The following is a 24,350-nucleotide window of genomic DNA, read 5'->3' on the forward strand; positions in this document are numbered from 1 at the left end:
AAGAGGTCCAGTTGTAAATCAAAACAGGTTGTAACCCAAGGCGTGCTTTTGCCAATGGGGCCTCCCCCCCCCCCATTGGTTGTAATCCCCCCAAAATGGGTTGTAATCCAAAAAATAGGGACACACACTTCCGGGTTTGACGTGGTTGTAATCCAAAACGGTTGTTATCCAAAGCGGTTGCAAACCCAAGGTACCAGTTATTAAACTATGGCTGGCGTTGGGTCTGAACTGACTTTGTAAGGCGTAACTGACCCTTATTTGCCTCAACTACTCAAGAAAATGAATCCTTAACACCATGTAAGCCTGTAAGTATTGAGCCCTGCTTAGCCATGGAATTTTAACTTGGATCTCCCTAATCAAATGTTCTTCACTACCATAGTACAGTTTTAGGTCGTCTTCTTCTTGTTGTTTAGTCGTTTAGTCGTGAACCCATGGACCAGAGCACGCCAGGCACTCCAGTTTTAGGTCTGCAGATGTGTAAATTGAAATCCTCCTCATCAGGCCCTGGTGCACCTCATTCTGTTCTGTTCCACCCATGCACACATCCTGCGCTTAAGAGGAACAGGACTTGCTGCAGTTTCTGCAAATGTTTTCATTCTGCCTCTTGCAGTCGTCGTCATGTGGTTTTGCTTCTCCACAATGGGAAATTTCTCTCTTGCGCTTAAGGATGTTGAACGTTTCTCTCTTCTTGCTATGCTTCTGTAATATTGGAAAGGAAAGACTTAATTAGCTTTTAAAGACATTTGTTGGAGTTTTCTTAGAAGAACCCTCAAATGTTCATATTCGTTTGCGAACAGAACATATCTTGTAAAATCAAGCCCTGTAAAAGACGTTAGTCCCTTGCAATGAGGAAGTGGTGGGGTTTTTTTTGTATCTAATCCTTCCTTACAGAAACTGTTTTCATTTGTTTTATAAATCTTCCAGTTCAACAACATGACTGCGTGACACATTCCATTGTTCAGTTTTTAAATGTCAGGGGGGGGGGAATTATAAAGTGTAACCAGAAATTATCATACTGGTTTTCATACATACAAAAGTAACTTTAAACTTACTTTTCTTAAGTATTCTCTCTACCCTCTTTGGGGGGAATTATATGGTTGCCTTTCTCTTACCATTGGAGATGGCAAGAGTGTGTGCATGCTTCATTATAAGTCCTTTCGTAATGATGATCCACATGGAACCGTCATGAATTGTTCAACATTGGTTCCAGTGCTGATTGCCAAGCATTGTCTTCATGTGGGAGGTCAGCTTGCCTTGCTCAAATTCTGAGCGCATTGGTGGAATTTATATATAGATTGCTGTTTCAAATCACTTTATGGTGGAACAAATGGGAAAACTACTTTCAAATGTACATGGGAAGAAGGGACAATAATAAAATCAGGCTAAGGAGGTGTCAATTGCTCTTCTAGGATCTAGTTGTGTATGTCACAACTGGGCTCATCTAGTTTACCTTTTTGTTTTCTCTTAGTATGTAAACTAGAAAGATCGGGGTGTTATTGGGTTGTTGTTTTTATTTTGATTATATATATATATATTGTGGCTTTTATGTTGATCTTTTCTATGAACTGCCCTGAGACCTCTGGGGGATAGGGTGGTATATAAATTCCAACACATGATAATAATAAATAAATAAATAAATAAATAATACTCCTTCAAGTCTGAGGCCTTTGTAACAGTTTTGCTAGTTCACATACAACTTTTCCATCAGAGAAATAATTTCACAGTTACAAGTTTGAAAGAGTAAGATGGAGCATTTCATCAATTTCTGTGCTATGAGTTCTTTACAAAAATATTTATTTAAATTTATTTTTGTATCTCCTCTTCCCAGTCACAGATGAAGACACTGTAAAAAGGTATTTTGCCAAGTTTGAAGAGAAATTCTTTCAAACCTGTGAAAAGGAACTTGCCAAAATCAACACATTTTATTCAGGTAAGAGGATAGCATTGAGCTATATGTGAAAGTTTCAGGGTTTAAATGTCAACAGCAGAAGCTTGATGTTGGTTCAGTGGCCGATAGGCAACCAGTGCAGAACTTTTAACACAGGTGTAATATGTGTCATTGTGACTGGTTTCCCAGACTCAGCTGGTCTTTTAAGTAGGAAGTAAGGTTCACCAGGAGCTTTGTGGAACTTCCACTTCCTTAAAACAAAACACTTATTCCTGTCTGACATCTTCCCTCTCTTATCTCCCTAGCTGGGGGATTTGCAGATTTAGCTCTTAAGATGAAGCGCATCTCTTCATATGGGTTTAACTGGTTAAAATAATATGGCATGGTGACCAGTATTTATCTTCAGTGGATGACCCCGTGTTCTAATATGTGTACTCCGGCCAGGGAGGGCGGGGTACAAATAAAAAATTATTTTTTATCAGAGAGGAAAAAAACCTCTCTCTTTCCATTTCCCCCACACCAAACAACACTATCATGTCCCCTTTAGTCACATTTTTTTAAGTTGTTTCTTTTCCCAACTAAAAAAGCTGCACATATTGTAACTTTTCCTCTGATGGCCCTGATCCATCTTAGATGTAGGGTAGACAGCAAGGATCTTCTGTAGATCCTGTTATCATGTCAGAGTGTTACAGGTTCCTTGTGAAGCCACTGCAGAAACTTATCTTACAGGGATTGTAATGTATCTCTGTAACGTATTGTTACAGGGAACCAGGCAAGAGGGCCTTCTCGGTAGTGGCACCCGCCCTGTGGAACGCCCTCCCACCAGATGTCAAAGAGAAAAATAACTACCAAACTTTTAGAAGACATCTAAAGGCAGCCCTGTTTAGGGAAGCTTTTAATGTTTAATAGGTTATTGTATTTTAGTGTTTTGTTGGAAGCTGCTCAGAGTGGCTAGGGAAACCAGGGAGAAGAGTCGGTGGAGGAAGATTGGAAGAAATTTAAAGATTATTTGCAGAAATATTGTAAAATTAATGAATGTTACAAGGATGTTGGAATGAAGTTATATGGCTTTAGCAGAAATGTTATAAAGGATTAAGTAAAAATAGATTGTTAATCGGTTAAAGGAGGAAAAGTAAAGTTAGATTATGTCAAGACAAATTATAGGGCAAAAACTGAGAAAGATGGAAAGGATTTGCTGAAATAGCTAACTGAACTAGAATACAAAAAAGGGAGGTGTGAGGAGGTCGATGAAACAAGTAAATGAAAGACAAGATATGGAAATATTGGATGTGTTTTTAATTGTTTTTGTTTCTGTTTTGTTAAGATAGGTAGTGGTTTTTTTTGTTTGTTTTTATGTATTGTAATGTATTGTTTTGTTTTGTTTAACTGTTTTTCTCTTCTTTCTGTAATCCTTAAACTCTTAATAAATATTATTTAAAAACAAAACAAAACAGAGTGGCTAGGGAAACCCAGCCAGATGGGCGGGGTATAAATAAATAAATTACTACTACTACTAATAATAATAATAATTAATAATTAGTATTATTAGTATTATTATATTTTACCCCACTGGAAACAGTCAAGAACATCTATCTGATCTTGGGAAAACCTGGTTAGTAAATAAGAAGGGTGCATAGATCCAATCTAGTTTAAGATAAGCAACCTTCCCCAAAGTTTGGATATAACAAGGAGGTTGTTTTTTTAAGCAAAAGCTTCCAACATCCTCATGGGCTACACTGGGGGGTGAGGAGTGTGCCCCATAGTGTTAAACTAAGATCGCATGAGACCCTATGTCATACAGCTAGTGCTCAGCCTGGTTTTACATAGAAAATCCAAAGCAATAATTAAGACATGAGTACATCTGAACATATGCAAAATACTTTCTCCTCACTACAGAGGAACCACAATCACCCCCCTCCACCCCCCACAAGTCTTGAATAAGTTAGCAAAGCTTGCGGAAGAGTGGGTGATGTAGTTCACCATCTCTTCTGCAGGTTAAAGTCCTTCACAGACAGGTTATTGAATTATCATATTTAGTTCTCTTCATTGCAAACACCTTAACCACACCTTGGCTGCTGACCTTCTGTTTATATGGAGAGAATTTGTTTGTATAGTCAGCCTTTCAGATTCGCAGTAATAGAAGTTCATTTGTCAGGTCAGGAAGTTTCGGGCAGTCTGGGAATGTGACTGACAGTGACAGAATCTGGAAGGTGTCCCAGAAGGTATTGCTTCTCCTGTGTTTTAGCCAAAGAGGTTTCCCTTTTAATAGTACAGCCAGCAAGTGTCATAACATGTACTGTACTAATAAACAGCAGATTTAAGCTTGCTTTGGATTCCAGATTTCTTTTCTGAGCATCATAGGCACTGAGAACAAGCATTTATTTTGATTATCATTTATTAAATGTGTACCCTGCCCTCCTCCCAAAGCTGCCCGGGACTCTTGACTTAGTCCAGGGGCTAGATCATAAGTAGAAACTGTAGCTCCCAATGAAGTCCTACTAGTTCAGTGATCATGTTTGTTCTGGTTTTCCCACCTTTTATGATGAAGAATCAAAAGTCTGAAGTATTGTGTATTTTATATTGTAATTTTATGTTGTGAACTCCCCTGAGAGCTATGGGTAGGTGGCATACAAATTTTAATAACAACAACAACAACAACAACAACAACAACAACAACAACAATAATAAAAGAAGAAGAAGAAGAAAAAGAAGAAGAAGTAGTGAAATACAAGAAACCTCCCAGAGATATATGGAACTTTGAAGTGTCAGGCATAGCTCTAATGGCTTTAGCCCAAACGTAGCAGAGTTTTCCTGCACAGCGAAGAAACTAGTTGAGGTGGAAATGACTAGTCAGCTAGACTCAGAATAACTATTTACAGGATTTATTAAAAGGAAAAATAAAACCAGCAGAGTTTCTGCATACAAAACAAAGCAAAATAAATCCTTTCTTTCTCTCTCTCTCTCTCTCTACCATACACAGCACTTCTACTCCTAACACACCTCTAACACCAAACTGTGCTAGCAATCCCTAGATAACAGAGTTGAGTGCTGGTCGTTAACCAATCAGAGTAAGTAGTTTCTAGGTCAAGCTGACCTTGGCTTTCTGCCAAGAGTAAATTGACACGGCCTTGAGTTAATTGTGTGAAGCCAGAATCTGTAAGTTTCCCATGAGAACCAATTAACAGAAACTGAACAATACAGTTGTCATTTGGACCAATATTTTGTGTCACTCTTAAAGCTGGGTATGGACCAAGCATAGCCCAGCTGGACAGCAACAGAGTGTACTTGGGCAATGCAACTACTAACCCTCCCACAACCACACTGCTTTGCTGGCTCTGGTGAAAAGGTTTGGGGGTATGGGCTGTAGAATTTCAGCCAGATGGCATCAAGTGATGGCAGTGGGGCTGGCTTGGGATCCAGTGGATCCCAGACCAGTTCAGCCTGCCCTCACCCTTGGAATACGCCCTGTTTTGTGACTCTCCAGACTACTGTTGGTGCCGATCCCACTGGCAGTACTTCTGCCCTCACTTTTGGCAGACAGAAAGAGCTCCATGCTTATGGGCAGAGGCTGGCAGAAATATTTTGGGCTGGGCAGAGGGAGAACTCTGGTCCCTCCAGTTTCTCCTCCACCCCCAGTGTACTTTAGAATGATGAATAATAAAATGTAACTATAATTCCTTCATAGAGCAGCATCAGTCATTTTTAGAATCTAAAAGCAGCCTACTTCCAACACAAATGATCAGACAGAGGTCTTAAGTGAAGAGAAAACATAGAGAGGCTGAAACTTTTCCAGTATACATTCACAGTTTGTAATAGTATGAGCCAAAATAGGGAGTGCAGGTCATGAATTTCCCCTCATGTTCAGCGAACTGGTTTCATGTTCAAAACCAGTGTTTTGTAGTTGTTCTGGAGATCTGCAAAGAGGGTGAAAATGTTCTCCATTCTCAGGGAATATTGGAAGCATTTCCATAACTTTTGATTTGAGTTTGAAATTTTATAGATAACTCAAATTGACTGTGGGATGGCACACCATCTACACTGATTGGCATGGGAAGAAGCCTCCAGATTTTTTGTCTTTTTTTAAACAACAACAACACACCATCAAAGCAGTAATAAACAAAACATAAAAAGCATGGGTGCTTTACCCCCTCCCCATTTTTCATTGGTGAAAGCTCCAGGTTTTAGCTGCAGGTGCTAAACTCTTGTTTCCTGTCAAGACAGTTAGAACAATACAACATAATGTGCATATGTTCATACAGAGTTCCTAAGAAAATATCCTGGCAAACTTGACTGAGTACTCATTTGTAATATTGTATGATCACACTCTGTTGCTTTCTTCTTCCCTTCTAAAGAGAAGCTTGCCGAAGCTCAGCGCAGGTTTGCTACACTACAGAATGAACTGCAGTCTACTTTGGATGCACAGAGAGAAAACAGTGGTCTCACCACTCTGCGGCAACGTAAAATGCCAGTCTTCCACCTGTCCCATGAGGAGCGTGTTCAGCACAGGAACATCAGAGACCTGAAACTGGCCTTTAGTGAGTTCTACCTCAGCCTCATCCTACTGCAGAACTATCAGGTATCACCTGTGCTCCTTAAAGCATTGTGATCTTATTTTCTAGTCTTTCCAACCAAATAGTTTTTAGTGATTAAGCCAGATCTTTGCAATGGGTGACACCAAGAGTTCTCATAGTGCTCTTTCCGCATTTATGCTGCGCCACAGATAAAACAAGCCAGAGTTTGACTGCTTATGTTGTCTGAACCCTTTCAGATGGCACAGCAAGCCCAAATCTAGCTTGTTTTGTCCTTGGTGTGACAACAGCAGGAGCTAGGGACAGTGCAACAGGAGCTTTAGAGTTTTTAACTTTGGTTTATTGTGGCATGTGAACCAGACCACTGTGTCAAACTGCTGATACAGCTAGCTCAGTTAGTTAGGTTGGAGAAACTTTCCAAGGTCTCAGGCAGATGACTTTCTGCCTGTACTTTTTAATTGGAGATGTGGGATTTTCCATCTGCATTCAAAGCATGTCCTGTATCACAGAGTTGTGCCGTCAATCCCCCTCCTGTATGTTGTCGGGAGAAGCCCACTGCATTTCTCAATCACAGGCATTCTGTAGCCCAATAAGCAGGTGGACTGTGACTTTGACACCTGTAGTCACAATGTCAAGGGCTCCTCTCGGGTATGGATTTGAATCCCTGCCACACAAAATGCTGCCAGCAGCCATCTGGGCAGAACATTTTTTGGCCATGGACATTAACAAAAGCCTTGGTCAGGCAGGAAAGGAAGGATATTCATTCTAATCACAGCAGTCAGCCTACTTCATAGCCTGGTGGGTCGGAGACTTGCATGAAGAAAGAGAGATGACAACCCCACCCCACCCCAGTAGAACAGTTAGTTCTTCTGCGGCACCAAAGCGTCAACACAGGCATTGTTGCAGTACAGCACATTTTGTATTGTCTTTCTGACTGGAGCAAACATTGTGCAAGGAAGAGGGAAGGAAGCCAGTTGGACAGGGAAGAATATAACTTAGCATAACAAGATCCCTGTGAGCAGTCCAGTAGTTCAGAGAGAGAACACTTAAAAGGGAAATGGTACAAAGGTTTGAATCTCAGTCTAGAGAAATGGAACTATGGCATTGGCCTTATAATTTTGCATGGGAAATCAGAAACTGGGTGATCATTTTTGCTTTTTGAAAACAGGGTGATTGAGAATAACCTAGGTTCTTTTCTGTGCCACATACCTCAGCCAAGTTCCCCCATCTCCTGTTAGGTGTGTAGTCAGCTCATTATTGAGGGGGGCACTTATTTGAGGACATACAGTCATACCTTATTTTACTGTGTTCAGAGATACTGCTCCTGTTGAGGATGTGGGTGCAGCTGCAGGCAGCCCGGCTGCTTCTAGGGGAAGAGGTCCCCACCACCGCCACCCCTCGTCTGGCCATGGAAGTGGAGCTGGCTAGGGCTGGAGCTGAGTTTTCCCCCTCCAGTCCCTGCAGCCAGGGGTGGGGGGCTGGCTTAATAGACTACAGTATAGTGCAAACATAACTTCTGTAGCAATTGGAAACAAAAAAAAATTGCGTAGCTCGAAATTCACTTTACTGCAGCGGTATGGAACTGAACCTGCAATATCTCCAAGGCATGTTGTTACTCAAGCAGTAATAACCCATCCAGTATAAGGAGCTGCACTTCAGTACTGGGCTTGTCTTGCTGGTCCTGTCTTCTCCTCTTACAAATTCAATGCAGTCTGAGAAGGAACAGTGGGCGGCACATTTGCATTGGTATTGGTGGGGAGCATGAAAAATGAGCTGCTCTGTTCCTTGCAAGCCTGGGATTGCTTTCACAAGATGGCAGATAGGCATTATTCCCCCATGGGGTCCCCATTATTAGTGGCTATAGCAGCCGTTCTCAACCTGTGGGTCCCCAGATGTTGTTGGACTACAACTCCCATCATCCCTGAGCTCTGGCCTTGCTAGCTAGGGGTGATGGGAGTTGTAGTTCAACAACATCTGGGAACCCACAGGTTGAGAAAGGCTGGGCTATAGCATCCAAAGTTGGGATAAGCAAATTTTATTTGTCTTCAAGCATTGTCTTCAAGCACAGTGATTTACTTTCCCCTTAAGAATCAATGAAAGCCCTTCAGGAATGTGGAAGAAATAACGGCATGCACTCCAATATATTACTGGGGTAGAAACCATTGCATAGAGAGAAAGGCAAGCACTCAACCACGTCCCAGACTTCAACTGATTGTCATGGCCCTGTTAATCAGGACAGAGTTTGAGGCTACATTGTCAACTGCTAAGGAGCCAGACAGATTTCCTGACTCTGAACCGGATGCTGGTGATCAGGGGACCACTGAACCCAGGACTGGCAGGCAGAAGTTTACTGACCCAGCTACCACAGCATCAGGGCCCATAGAACCAAAGCCAGGATCCTTATGGGTGCCTTCCAAGCATCTCCCATGCTACCCTTTTTAGTCCAATGGTGCAGGGAGTGCACTAGGTGAGATATCATAGAGTGCAAGAAAATCGCCTGTCTTCAGGCCAGACTCTAGTTCTCAAAAAGGAGGAGAGATGTACTGGAGGCAGAGCTCACAAGGCCTTAGTTCACATTCCACTCTTGTTGGAGCAAGTTTATCACTAGGAGCTGTCCTTGGTGCTGTGAATAGTGACCTGTTCCATCAGCTCCTTCCTAAGACTAGAACAAGATATCGGTGTACTTTGTTTCTTAAAATAAAGGATAAGTGGGAGGGAGCTATTGAGAATTGACAACCCTTATCTAATTCACTTCCTCCATCAGCATAGCTTCATGTAAGTGGCTGAGAATTGTACACCAAGCATTAAATCAATAACCTTTCAGGGATTGGGAGGGGGATGAATGTTGTGTGTGGAGGGGGGACTACTTACTATTAGGTGAGGTAGCTGGGTGATCTGTCTTTGTTTTGTGCCATACACTTCAAAAGCAGAACCTCAAAATGTCCCTGGAAAACAATGGGGGCAGCCATATTTTCTCTGTACAGCTCCCTTAAAACGACCTTATGTCATCATGTGCTGTAATTTCTCTGGGGCATTTAAGGGACCCAGGAGATATGTGCCACTGGGCACTCTTTTTGCCAGAGGGTTGGGGGCACTAGCAGTTGGCCAGTGTGGGTTTCTGGGTGTCTATTAGGAACAGAGGGCATTGGAAAGACTATGTCGAACTAGCTAAAATTCACATATAGTGCTATTATTGTCACTGTGACTTTACAAAGTAAGATGAAAACGGGGTCCTACCTTGTGGCTTATAATCTAAATGTGGATAGTAGACAGCAGAATTTGTTACTGACTCTGAAACACAGGGATAGTCAATGTGGTGCCCTCTTGATATGATTGAACTCCCACTCCCCAGCCAGTTTGGTCAGTGGTCAGGGATAATGGGAGTTGTAGTCCTACAACATCTGGAGGGCAACACCTGGGCTACCAAATGGCTTTTTAGAATTGAGTCACTTAGACAGCATGCCAAACCATGGTTTGGTGCTATATAAACAGCCCTGTGACTGCTCCCAGAACCATTTCTGCTCTCATTTCTCCTCTTTCTGAAATGTTTAAGATTGATATTCTCTGTGTTGAACTCTTTATTTCAGTTGGAGTGCAATTGGAGTAAAAAGACACTTGCAAGAATTCAAATACAAATGATGATTTAACAATAGCTTCACTATAGGCTTCACAATAGCTTCAGATTCTTGTGACATGTAAAAAAGCTATAATTACTCCCACATCAAACAAAATTACTTGTCACAGAGAAATCTGTGGCCAAAACCATGATTTTGCTTCCATTTTCCATTTTAGTTTTATGAAACAAGTCACAACTGCCCCAAGGGAGGGAAATGCTGGGTTCCTTCAAGAGAAAGTAATTAAGGTTTCTCATTGGCAGTAATATAGATCATTAATGCATTGGCTTCCTGTTCCCATATCCCTGTCCTCTTCCTTCCTTTCCATACTACGAAGCTCCAATATTAAATCACTCCAGGCATAATTAAATTGGAAACCATTTCAGCTGAGCTGAAATCTTATAACCTCTCCCATAGGCACGGTATTCTGCTGTTCTTTGTTTGCTTTCAAATTTGGTCTTGAATTTGTGTGGCTGCATTAAATGGAATCATTTTTTCAGCATAATTATTACCAATCTATGGATGCGTGGTTAAAAAGAAACTTTTATACAACAGAGTATATATACATATGCACACAGAAAGAGGGTGGAGAGAGAAATATGCCATGGCATAAAAGCTATGTAGTGGTGCATCTTTGTGCCTTTTAGCAGTTCAGCTCAGTCTCAGATACTACAAGAACACGAACTTGGCATCTGTCTGTCCTGAGAGATAATGGTGTGCACCTCAGGGTGAAGTCAAACTGCTGTGTTAGCAGCACCAAAGTGACTTCCTCAGGGCACAAGCCTGGGCCGTGTGTATGGAGATCCTGGACTGCCCAGACCACAAGACCCCACTCTGGGCTTCACTAGCACCAGCTTGGCTGCAGGAGTTGCCGGAAGGAGGCATACAAGACTCCATGCAACCATCTTAGGGACTCTACTCCAGATTGGTGTAGGTTTTACTCCTTAGCCTTTCCTTCTTCCAAAGATACCCTGCAAGGCAGCAGATGTTTCGGATCAGAGTTTTCCTTCTCCTAGATGGGCTACCTTTCCACGTGGACAAGCCCCACCTGCCACTCACCTCCCTCCACAGCATGTTCAGAAACTGCCTTCTTGACTGTTGTGTTGGAAAAACGCCCGGGAAGGCCGCCACCTTCCCAAGTCTCTCCAGTGGTCACCCTCTGGCTGTAAATCTTTCTCAGTCCAGAGAGACCGGTAATAAGCGACCCCTCCCTCCTGAGAGGAGCACACTCGTCTTCTGGCATCCCATTGCAGAAGAAAAAGACAACCCGTAGTTCGACCCACTATTGGTCTCGCTCGCTCAATCCACCGGAGTCTGTCTTTGCATGCAGGGCAAGTCCATAACTCACTGAGAGTTTGAGACCCATTGAAAAACTTCACCTGGTTTAGTTGGCCAGTTGAAGCAGTTTCCTACTATGCGACTGCTGTCGTATGCTGACAGCTTCTAGGAGCCCCAGCTGAGTGTAGGGTGGAGACCAAAGGTGGACATACTACCCCAGAAGTAACAAAACATGTGCTCCACTAGAGGTACTACTGGTCCTCTAACACCCCTGAGCATGAACTAAACAAGATATACATATCCTTAGTATTTAGTCTTGCATTTGCTTTTTCTCAATGCCAGCTGTTCTAAATGTCCTTTGACTTGGAAGACTGAATTTGTAAACAATGCTTTTTTTTTCCTTTCTAAATTGAACAAAAACAACTGGTTCAGATTTCATTAAGCATTGAATAGCTATGCAGATTAGATGTCACTATGTATTCTTATTTTTAGTCTCTGGTGTTTATAATTTTCAGCCATAATCCAAGTAGAGAAATCTTCAGTAAACAGTCTTGATATATTTGGCAGCAGATAGCAAAGAGGGCAAAAGCCATAGATATCTTCTAGTTTTTAGAAATGTGCATGCTCTGCAGTACAGCATATCTGGATGCCTGGAATTTGGAGTGGTTTTCCCATTAAGAGCCATTTGAGACTCTTTACTTATTTTGGGGTGTATGTTGAAGATATTAAGATGTACACCCAAAAACAAAACTGTGAGACACAAGCATTCCAGAAGACATGCAGTTTATCTAGACACATTAGTTTATCTAGTTGGAGGTTCCAGGGATTTCACCTGAAAGGTTCTGCATGCAGAGCAGATGCTCTACTGCTGCACTGTGGTCCTTTGATATATGATACAGGTACACTCTTCAGTGAGCTGGGAGTAAATGCTTGTTTGCAAACCCTGGTTTGTTTTCCATTTAATATGTTGAACAGCCCATGGTAACCAAGGCCACCCCTTCTGGATTAAAGGGTTTCTGGAGAACAGGGTTTGGCCTTCAGGCAAACTTGATTATTCTAATTTACCAATCACATTTTATTAGGCAACCAAATATAGGTTATAGCCAAAGATTACTCTTAATTTAAAAACATGATGTGCATGATGCAGTGTTTTGCTTACAAAGACAACCCCAATGGGCATTAATGGATATTTCTTTTAAAGCTGATTTCTTAAGAACTGGCAAAATAAACACTAATGGCTTCAGTAGCAGAGATGTGTCATTTAATCTGAATTAGGCACTCCTTCACAATTTCTGCCTAGCTTATTATCTGGAAATATTAGGATGGTCTTTAATTTCATTCTGTTACTGAGTGTAGACTCCTTTTGATGTCAATAAATGAAAAGACTTGCTTCCTACAACAGGACAGAATATTAAATTTAACTGCATTTGTTATTTTCTGCCAAGCTTCAGTACAAACTATGGCATTTAAATGCTCCCCCCCCCAAAAAGAAGATTGATTCACTTTTCCTGTTCTCTGATCTCAAATCAAAGTTAATGTTGTAAAGATTGAAAGAAAATAATGTGGTGGCGGATTTTTCTGTATCTTTAGAACCTAAACTTCACAGGATTCCGTAAAATCCTCAAGAAACATGACAAGATCCTGGAGACCCCCCGAGGTGCAGATTGGAGAGTTGCACACGTTGAAGTGGCACCGTTTTATACTTGCAAAAAAATCAACCAGCTCATCTCTGAAACAGAGGTAGAGTACATTGGCCTGTTTGTTTCACCTATCCTTAGACAAAATTCACTTGGGTATCGCTAGCGTTTCTGTCTTCTCGAAATGCTGCTAACCAGCTTATGGTAACAATGTGGTATATCTGAATAAACCAAAGAACTGGTACCTTTAAATATGTCCTGCTGTTGTGATCGTTGATAGCAACTGAGTTATTGAATGTGTTTTCCTTCTACCAAACATCTTTTAATGGACAGGTCTTGAATTGAGGCATGATTGATTATTTGTTTATTTGGTTCTTTAGACGGTGGTGACTAACGAATTGGAAGATGGAGACCGACAGAAAGCTATGAAGCGGTTACGTGTTCCACCACTGGGAGCTGCACAGGTGATGAAAAATTAGCTGGGTTTAAGAGTGGCTGGGGAAGGCCCAGCCAGATGGGCAGGGTATAAGTAATATATTATTATTATTATTATTATTATTATTATTATTATTATTATTATTATTAATTAACTGCATTTTAGCCTTTTGGTGTGACAGGGCGAATTGAGCATATGCAGTTATAAGAACTGGCATGGGCAAAGTCTTCCATTTCCACTTCTGTATTTCTGATTTTGGCTTCAGAGGACTGGGAGAGGACAATGCAGCTATTAGTGTATAATGGGAGAGTAAAGTGTCCCCAAATCAAGAGAAAGTTGCATGTGGTTTTAAAGCCTGGAAGCTTTTTGTCTGACCTTCGTGTGCTCTCCAGTTTCAAGGGCGGATTTTGCTTCGCATTCTTGCTGCTTATTTTCATTCAAGTTCACAAGTTAAAGCAAAGAGCTCGAGAACTCCCACCAGCGTGAAGCGTACCAGAGGCCTTGATGGAGCCGTCTCCTAATTAGACACGTCACTCATTCTGAGACACAGACAAAAGGCTCATTTGGGCTGGTGTCAGTACCTGGCATACTTGGGCAAAGGCTGGGTCCCTAGGGGTTAATGTCTTGCCAGAGCTCCACCAACATTTCCCCCCAGCTGTTCTGCAGTGGGCTCTCCAGAGACATGGGAACTGCCGCTGGCAGCGCTGCAGTGACCAATCACCCCCTCCCAGCAGTGGCACCCCAAGATTGAGGGGCCGATGGCTCCCATCACGCCCGTTTTCCAACACTGCACAGGCCAATGTAGCCTTCTGTTAGTCTGCACTGGTCCCTGCAGCGCCGAGAGACACTGCGCAGGGCTGTGTGGCCTCATGCCAGGCGCGCCAGTCCCCACGGCGTCTCCCAACACTGCGCAGGCCAGTTCAGCCTTCCACAACATTATACCGGTCCCCCTCAGTATTGGGGAGGAGCCCTTCAAACAAATATTGAGGGGGCGAAATACACCTCTGCCCCCTTGAGTTGGCATGCCTGCCTCCCAGCAAGGGTAGGTCCTTAGTTCATCTTCTACAATGCCTGGAGTCGGATGCCTGGCATTGCATTATAAATATAAAACATGGTGCCTGCTCAGCAGCTTCGTACACTTGCGTGGATGTGTCCGTATGCTGTTTTATGTCAGAGAACGATAAGTAGTGATTGAACAAATGAGTGTGTGTTTCTTGACCCTTCATCTCTCGCTCAGTTGACAGCATGGAATCTGTCTTAAAAATAAACCAAACCAAGAGGAGTTTAGAGTTATAAATTGTGAGATACTATTGATTTCGTGAGGATTTTTCCAATCTTTTTTTTTAAAAAAAAACAACCACCCAACAGCACAGTTTAATTTAGCTGACAAGAATATGATTTTGTTTAAACCAACTTTCTCTTGTATCTGCAGCCTGCACCAGCATGGACTACCTTTAGGGTCGGGTTATTCTGTGGAATATTCATCGTGTTGAATGTTACAGTCATCATTTCAGGTTAGTCATCCTATGTTTGCAGCCTGGATCCATGGGTGAATTTGAATGACCTAATCATGTGGTGATTAATTTCACCATAAGTGAATGTTATTTATTATTTGATGTAGCTTCAACTTCTGGCAAAGCTTTCTGTGCTTGTGATTACTAGGATTATTGGGACTGCTAGGAACTATTAGGAACCATGTCAGATTTCTGTGGATCTTGCTGTGTTGGACAGCGGGGAGAGACATTGACAAAAGACAGAAGTCTTGGGGGCGGGGGGGGTCTTGTGTATAATTAGTTTGTTCTCCGAAATTCACAGGCAATTGCTTGTCTTCGAGTTTTGTTGTTGTTGTTGTTGTTTAGTCGTTTAGTCGTGTCCGACTCTTCGTGACCCCATGGACCAGAGCACGCCAGGCACTTCTGTCTTCCACTGCCTCCCGCAGTTTGGTCAGACTCATGTTTGTAGCTTCGAAGACACTATCCAACCATCTCGTCCTCTGTCGTCCCCTTCTCCTTGTGCCCGCCATCTTTCCCAACATCAGGGTCTTTTCCAGGGAGTCTTGTCTTCGAGTACTTTTCATCAAATTCTTGAAGTTAAAATATTCTCATTATTCCACATATGTTGTGCAAATTGGGCCTAGTATCACATTTTCATCAGTGCCATTTTAACATGACTTGAAATGTCTAGCTAAACGATTCACTGAATATGCTAATATGCATCTTGTAGGTTTTTCTGTATAGTACCTCCTGGTTTTTAGGCACTTTAATGTGCATAGAGCCTAGAGCAATATATTTAATCCAATATATTCAATACCCCATTTCATACTTGTTCCTCTGTATTTTGTAATCAAAAATTTCTATTTTCACTTTGCATATTTGTCAGTGGCCTTGTGAAACATGTGCTCATTGATCTTTTCATATCATGTAGCTCTTGTTAGTTCTGGATGTATTTAGAACCATCTGTCTATTTGTGTTAATTTGCATAGTTGAAACTTGAAAGAACACTTTAAGCGTTCAGAAAGGGGACAGGCTTGTATCCCAAATGAGGCTTGTGGTGGCAAAATCCTCACAATCAAGCATTAATACTAGAAATGATTTCAAAGTTACACATAAAATTTCTGTGAGAAAGCAGGCATTGATTGCAAAGACCAGTCGTTCCGGGTGATATACTGCCATATTCCCCTCATCCCCAAAACCCTTTCAGTCTACTAGTTAAAGGTGGATCTGGGGACTGCAGGGTTTTCACTTGAGCTTACCCGAAATAAGCTCAAGAACTTTTCTATGCCAGGGCTCAACTCTGGAATTGCTAACTAACTTTTAAATAGTGCCTTTGATCACATGTAGAATACTTTCGCGTAACCGCATAACATTGTTTGAAAGTCTACATATGGGGCTTTCTTTCAGAATTATTGGGCAGATGTCATCTAGGTCTGTCAATTTATTTTTAATTTGTTGAAAAGGCTCTAGAGTATCATCTTATGTAGCTTCTGTTTGATTTAGTTCTTCATTTGCCCTTCTGAGGTGGGGGTGCGGAATCAATTTAGGTGTAAAATAGGGCTTTTCAACTTTCTAGAAAAGATTGTGGCAGTTTGTAACTGTGTGCCAGAGAATCTCTTTATAAGAGTCTAAAGTGTGCTGAATTCTTTTTGTACTTAATATTTGATAATTGCTACCATGCTTACTGTGCTCGTATTTAGCATTCTGATCAGTTCTTACCTCTTCATCCTTTTGATGTCTGGAATAATGTTCATTTGTCTCTCAAGAACTCATCCTTTATACTGCTTGGCATGGTAGATCTCAACATCAGATGAACAATTTTTTTCACTGCTGTTTTAAATTTTACAACTGAAGAGATAACATTAAAGTGCTTCAAGGAACAACTGATGCCGGCCATGAGAAATCTAAATCACGCTAAATTAATTCAGTTTATTAGAAGCCCTCTCACTCATGCATTTTTCTTCTTTTTTTAAAGGGAAATGGAAGAAAATAAAGAGGGTTTTACAGAAGCTCAAAAAGCAATAAAGAGAAGGGGAAAGGAGGAGGGGAAGCAAAGATTAGTGGCTGAAGGTGCAGGAAAAGAGATTATCTGTGGGGGCCCATTTACATATGCAAGCGTTCACAGTACATAGGAGCAAATGAAGCAGGGAAAAGCAGACCCAATCAGGATAATGAAGCTTCCTACATAGGCCAGGGCATGCCGCTCCTTTTAAAAGTGCCTTCCTCCAGTTAGCAAATTGCTTCTTTGACTGGTTGTAGCCCTCTGCATAACTCTACTCCACTTGTACTTTGTGCCCTGCCTTCCACATACATTGTGATGAAAGGGTCATGAGCCCCAGAAATGCACTCAACCTTGCTGTGTTAGTATAGGTTCTGCATTTGGGGATGAGCACTGTTTGCAAACGCCTCATTACTAGTGAGTCCATCTCGGACCTTATCAAGAACATTTTGAGCCCAGGCTGCTTGGGAATCTTCACCAACTATAGTATTTAAAACAGGAACTACTGACTTGAGTAGATCCCTCTTTATTTTCTAAACTAAATCTGTCCATGGCCTCCCTTTTTAGCCTTGTACAAACTTCTCTGCAGCTTCCTCCTTTTGTAAGTCTGGTGTGACAAAAGCTGTTAATTTCGACTTGCTTAAGTTTCTGCAGGTATGCCCGTTAAAGGTAATTTATCCCAGAATGTGGGTTTTCTGGGCCCAAAATTTCAGCTGTCCTAATTTTAGGCATAGTATTTGGGCAGTGGGTTCTGATCAGTGGTTAGGTTGTGTGGTGTCATGCACAGCCTTTTACTGATATTTTAAATCCAGATGAGGAGTATGTTTTTTTATTGCGAGGGAGCAGAAAATTGACTGTCTCCCATGAGCAGTCCATTCTGCACATGTTTGATTTGAATCTTCTCCTTGACAGGTGTAATTTTTCTGAAAGCATTGAACGTGTGGCCACTCATAAGAATCTATCGCGGTGGCTTTCTCCTGATAGAATTCCTCTTTCTCCTTGGGATTAACACATACGGCTGGAGGCAAGCTGGAGTGAATCATGTCCTCATCTTTGAGCTCAACCCTCGCAGTAATCTGTCCCATCAACATCTCTTTGAGGTAAGTAGTACAATAGGGTGTTGGAGCATCCTAATTAGCAGCATTGTTGCTGATGTTTGATCGTCCTGATATATCATCTTCAAAACAGATTACCTTTCTAGTGTCAATTTTCACAGGACACTTTGTCAGGAATATAGTTACCGTATTTTTCGCTCTATAGGACGCACTTTTTCCCTCCTAAAAAGTAAGGGAAAATGTTTGTGCGTCTTATGGAGCGAATGCAGGGGGGAGGCAGGCGGGAAAAGCCCCCAAGCTCCGTGCGGCTCTTGCGAGTTTTTCCCCAGGAGGGAGAAGGGACTGACTGGCCGCATCAGTCCCTTCCCCCACCTCCTAGAAAAGCCAGTAGAAGCCGCGCAGCTCCTTTAAAGAGCGTGCGGCTTCTGCGGGAGGCGAGGAAATTCCCCCACCTCCCGCAAAAGCAGGGAGAAGGGCTGGGAGAAGCGCACAGGCTGCGTGCAGCCTGTCCGCTGCTCCCAGAGCTGGGGGGGGGGGGAATCATATTTTTTCCCTTGATTTCCCCCTCTGAAAACTAGATGCGCCCTATGGTCAGGTGCGCCCTATGGAGCGAAAAATACGGGTAGGTAGATTATTCTTGAACTTGATTATGAATGCAGACAACTTGTAGTTCTTCAGATACTGCCCTAATTGTAAAGCTTTTACCATCCAAATAGAAAATACATTATCCAGCAGGAGGCTGCAGGAAATCCATTGTCTCTTTTCTGCATCAGGAGATAATGCTTTTAAACCCCAAGCATGCTTTTTCAAGGTAGTGTGTGGTGAATTTCACTGTGACAAGGTTGGCTGCTGCGAGAATAGGTTGCTGAATTAGCCTTGGCCTGATCCAGCATGCTGCTTCTTTTGTTAACAACCGTGTAGCATTATCAATTGCTGTTGTAGCCCAACTTGAATGTAACAACCCCTGCAGTATAGTTCGCTTTTATACCCCATTTTTGGATGGAGGTCTGTGCTGAGTGCCAGCCCTACATTGTAGTCTCAGACAATCAGCCGTGTTGGTTTGAATTCCCAGTCAAAAACATATAATACTTATTGGGTTGCAACAAAGGTCAAGCTTCTGAAATTTCCCACTCACACCTCCTTCCTGGTCAAATCAAGCACTCAGTTGCATACAGAGCTTCATGCTTTGCTGATTTGCATGCAGACTGATAGCTCCTTTAAATATTAAAACATGAAACTGAAAATGCACATAAAGTAAGATTAGGGTCTCGTGCCTTTGATGCCAACTTTTGTTTTTTCAGCCCTCTCAGCTACAGACTCAGTTAACATGCACACCAGGGATACATTGCCGGGTATACTCTAACAGAGAGCTTGATTCTCCAAATGCCATTATTTGTGTAGCTAAGATGGCACCACTCACACACTTGAAGGAGATACCAGCAGACTTGTATCTAAGGTCGAAAACCCCTATAATAACAGTCCAGCGAGGACTGAGCATACTCAGTGGGTATGGAATGCCATCTGTTGGAGAAAATTCAAAACATTGGAGAGGGAGAATTGAATGAGCTAGCCAGAATCTTGCAGTGAAACATTCTGTCATGGGTTCTACTTGTTTGTTTTCTATTTTCCCAAGTGGCAAAAATGGGGCTATGCTTAGCAGCACCTTGCAGCTCCATGTCTAGCAATATTTCTACTGGTAATTATTATTTGAATAAAAATAAGGCATTTATATATCTAAATCTTACATGTGTACAAAACATAATTTCATGTGATTTAAAAGTTATATATAATACACTTTGTGTAGTTTAACTAGTCAGGTAACTTAAGTTTGATAAAGTGAGTTGTGTACATTTTTTTAAAAAACCATGTTTTTTTCTGTGGGTTATAACTATCTGGAATCTTCACCTTTATGAAAATATACTGCAGAACAAATAGTCCAGAATTGAGAATATATTGCTGTTTTACAAATGAATTGTTTGTGTTTTTATTTCATCTGCCTAGGTTGCTGGATTTCTTGGAACATTGTGGTGCCTGAGTCTGCTGGCATGTATATATGGTCACCCCTATGTTCCTATGCAGGCAAACCCACTTATATTGTATGGATTTATGTTGTTGTTTCTCATAAACCCTACCAAAACCTTCTACTACAAATCCCGTTTTTGGCTGCTCAAACTCTTGGTAAGCTGAGACACGCTCAAAACCCATAAAATAACACCTTGCTTTTCCACTGTAAAAACAGCAGTGACTCAGTGCTGTTGTTCATGTGTGGCAAGAGTCACCTGTCCTACTTATGAACAGGGGCACTTGCACAAAATGCTTGTTAAACATGATTGAGGGTCTCACTGTATGTGCAAATGTATGTGCAAATGAGCAAAAGGTTAAGTTGGCACAATACCCTTGGAATAGCAGTCACTGCTGATACCATAACATTCACTTTTGCAAGTAAAAATTAAAACTTTTGTGATATAACAGTTCTGCAGTCATTACTGAAGTAGTAATTCCAGGTATGAGCTAATTAAAGTTTCAGGTTGAAGTTAAAGGTTCTTGTATGAAGAATATTGTACAAACTCTTCAGTAGAAAATGCTGGCGATTTTGATAGTTTTAAAATTATTTAAAGTGTCTGTTTGCACTTGTATGGCCCTATAGTCATACATCCTAGTGACTGTTAAGAAATTGCACTTTGCAGACTCTTGCCTTGGTAATAAAAACCGAACTGTTCTGTCGTGTTTTCACAGGTCAGAAGCTGCAGGGTTGAACCTTGGTCATGTAACAACAGTGGCAATTAATTTCTCAGCTTATTTGTATATGTTACTATGTTCTATGTGTCCTAGAGGTTTGGGGGATCTTTAGCAACTGTTGTGTCTCGCAGCCGCTATGGGCCCAGCGGTTCCTAGCCCACTCATGCTCTTGCGTCATCTCGTTTCCAGTAGAATGGGACAAGGCATTTGCTCCTGATGCTATTGGCATGAGAATTTGCGAGAGGTGTCGGAACCAAAAGATATCCAATAGCTTCTTACAGAGCCTCATTCAGAAGCTCCTTCCTAAATTTTCCAGTGGTTTCTTACTGCCAAGCAGTTGTGCAAAGAAAGCAGCCTAATCTGGTTTTGTCTGTGCAAATTAATACTTAAGCCATGTTCAGATGACTGCCTGTAGATGCATAAATGATTGCTTATGAAGCTGTGGGTGCACACGTTTCCCTTGCCCCTCCTGTGCTCAAGCTTTAGTACCCAAATCCTGGTGTGTATTAAACTGGAGTTTCCTGTTCAGTTTGAATGCAGGGAGCTCTTGAGTTTATGCCACTATCCTTGTTCATTAGCTAAAATTAAGCTCAAGCTACACTGTTTTGGACAGGGGTGGTGCTGTGGGTTAAACCGCAGAGCCTAGGACTTGCCGATCAGAAGGTCGGCGGTTCAAATCCCTGCAACGGGGTGAGCTCCCATTGCTCTGTCCCTGCTCCTGCCAACCTAGCAGTTTGAAAGCACATCAAAGTGCAAGTAGATAAATAGGTACCGCTCCGGCAGGAAGGTAAACAGCGTTTCCGTGCACTGCTCTGGTTCGCCAGAAGCGGCTTAGTCATGCAGGCCACATGACCCGGAAGCTGTACGCCGGCTCCCTTGGCCAATAAAGCGAGATGAGTGCCGCAACCCCAGAGTCGTCCGCCACTGGACCTAATGGTCAGGGGTCCCTTTACCTTTACCTTTACACTGTTTGGTCATAATGTGGAATTCTGAGTTAATGTAAGCCAAAATCTGGATATCAAACACATCCTGTGGTAGAACACAGATCTGCTGTTTTAAGAAGTTGTGGGCAATTGGTTGTACACAGCCTTAGCCTGCAATAAGTGTGTCATGCACACAAATGGGTGTTTTTCATGAAAATTTGCACTTGCTGACTTGAGTTCTGTGCTATTGTTGTTACTAGTTAGCTCAAATGTGGCAGGGATCTAAAAGACGATGATCTTGCTGGTTACACATTTGCCAAATGTGTTAGTCTTTTGTTAGGAAATCAACAAGGTATTGATTGGAACATGTCTGAATCTTCAACAATGCAAGCATTGTTCTGTATCCCCTGCTTGTTTGTGTTGTGTACAACTGAGCATCAAGACTAGATAATCTTGATGTTGCCCTTTTAGCGTTTTGTTGTTATAACTAAGCAGGCAGAAAGAGCTGTAATCTAAGGTAAATGGAGCATGAAATGGTCTAGCTTGAGAGGCGCATAGCTGATTTCAGACCTTGAGGGGGAAATGGGATGAGATGGAGAAAAATCTGTTTTTACTATTAGTTCAAATTCCCTCCAGCCATCATGGGTGAAGAAGACAGCAAACATTTCTTGATGCTGAACACGTTTCCTACACTTGGTATGTTTGTAGACAGGAGACTCAACAATATTTCACTATTTACATCACCCACCTTACAAAAAATATGTGATGTTATTACCAATTTTATTACCAATTGCCAACACTGTACAGCTGCATTTATCCAAAAACTGTATGATGGCCAAATGATTCTATCAATCAGGAACATATAATAAACAAAGGATTTACATAGTTACACTGCCACAGATCTGTCCTATAATGCTGGATAAGTTGATCATTTCTATAGAAGAGAACATGCTATCATTTTCTGTAGCTACGTTTTGTGGTGACTAAATGTGTATGACACTTTTTCTTTTTCTTTTGCAGTTTCGGGTGTTCACTGCCCCCTTCCACAAGGTGGGCTTTGCAGATTTCTGGCTGGCCGACCAGCTTAATAGTCTGGCTGTGATACTTATGGACCTTGAATACATGATTTGTTTCTATAGCTTTGAGCTCCAGTGGGCAGCCAATGATGCATTGCTGGCAGATCCAGGTATGTCAGTAAGAAGGGAGCTTCATTAATGGCCATGTGCAGGCAAATTTAGGCTTATTTGCTCAATGGAAAACCATAACAAATATAGGCATTTGGCATGCAGTTAAAAAAAAACACAACCCCACATATTTACTTGGTGTGTGGGAATGGTGTTTGTTTATAGCAACTAATTAGGAACTTAAAGTTTATAGGAAAGTGCTTCTGATAAGCTAGGTTTTAAGGTCCAGTTCAGGGTGGTGGTGTGGTCAAATTGTTGGTGGTGTGTTTGCTTCATTTGTTTGCTAAGTTTCCATGCCATGACTTCACGTTACATTGGAGAAGCATTAGATTAATAATGTTGGGCCATTGCTTGAACCACAAAGCTACTTTCCTTTGGTAAAATGAGACAATTTCAAGAGGAAACTACAGGACATATTTTGCCTTGCATTTAGAAGCTTGTCTTTGTTTTTGCAGTTGGTCAGATCTGCAACACCTATGCCTATGGAGTGCGAGCAGTTGTCCAGTGCATTCCTGCGTGGTTGAGATTCGTCCAGTGCCTGCGCCGATACCGTGACACCAAGCGGGCCTTTCCCCACCTTGTTAATGCTGGCAAATACTCCACAACCTTCTTTATGGTGACATTTGCAGCCCTTTACAGCACTCATAAAGGTACTGGTTTGAGAGCCTTAGCTGGTCGGTTTGATTCTTCTACTTTAAATACCAGCATCTTATTTCTCAGAACGGTTGGCAGTGTATATTTATGGGACACATAGGAGAATTCAGGGGATACAGGTTAAGACTCAATCATAGCTTCTGGGGAAATAGTTCACTTGCCTTTCAATCCCCCCACCCATTTCACTATGGACTGTGTTTAAACTTGAGCATGGCTCAATAAAATCAAGTTAGTTCTTCATGCCCACCGTTTAAAACAGTTGTATTTATTTCTGTATAGTCGTAGTACTACAATTTCTCTCTTCCCAAATTACTATTTGTACAAGACCGTGGTTACTTTACGGATGCTTAATGTAATGGTTATATGGGGTTGCTCGTGCGTAAGTTGCTGCCACTCCTGGCTAGGTTGCCTGGTTAAACCTTTTTCTGGCTGGACAGCCCTTCACTTCGTGGCTGTTTCAGTCGCTAGCAGAATCCGTCAGTGGGCGTTTCTTGAACTTCTTCCAGCAAAGAAGTTCTTTGACGCCAAGTCTACGCCTACTTTCCCTGCGCGGAAGTCTTCTGCGCAGGGTGGGTGTGGGCAGCGGAGGACCCGTGCTCTCCCCGCTGGTCTCCGGCGAGGAGTCCTGGAGCCCCCTCGCCGATTCCCCCATCTGCCCCCCTTTATCCCTGGTGTTACGCTGATTTCCTTCCCCAGCCGATGAGCTCCCTCTCTCCCTGCTGGGCCCTTCTCCAGCATCGCTTGGGAGCCTTGCCTCCACCTCTGGCTCCGATGTCAGTTCCCTGACACTTAATAAGTCTATACTCCCAAGAAGTTTGCGATCAAAGTTTTAACAACGGAGAAACTAAGGGAGGGAAGAGGTGAGGGTAGCAGCAGGTGAACATGAGTAAATGCAGTTAAATGTCTTTAAAATAGGAATCA

General features: G+C 42.1%; 1 protein-coding gene across 1 annotated transcript in view; it reads left to right on the forward strand.

Moving 5' to 3' along the window:
- XPR1 (xenotropic and polytropic retrovirus receptor 1) overlaps positions 1-24,350 on the forward strand; it is a 107,439-nt gene that overhangs the window by 49,185 nt on the left and 33,904 nt on the right. The window contains exons 3-11 of the mRNA XM_083621604.1: positions 1,829-1,930; positions 6,241-6,464; positions 12,900-13,049; positions 13,327-13,410; positions 14,815-14,896; positions 17,787-17,974; positions 19,931-20,107; positions 22,612-22,777; positions 23,231-23,425. Coding sequence (XP_083477730.1) covers positions 1,829-1,930; positions 6,241-6,464; positions 12,900-13,049; positions 13,327-13,410; positions 14,815-14,896; positions 17,787-17,974; positions 19,931-20,107; positions 22,612-22,777; positions 23,231-23,425 — 1,368 coding nt within the window. The remainder of the gene's footprint in view (positions 1-1,828; positions 1,931-6,240; positions 6,465-12,899; positions 13,050-13,326; positions 13,411-14,814; positions 14,897-17,786; positions 17,975-19,930; positions 20,108-22,611; positions 22,778-23,230; positions 23,426-24,350) is intronic.

The sequence above is a fragment of the Podarcis filfolensis genome (genome assembly GCF_964270895.1).
Source record: "Podarcis filfolensis genome assembly, chromosome: 6".
NCBI lineage: Eukaryota > Metazoa > Chordata > Lepidosauria > Squamata > Lacertidae > Podarcis > Podarcis filfolensis.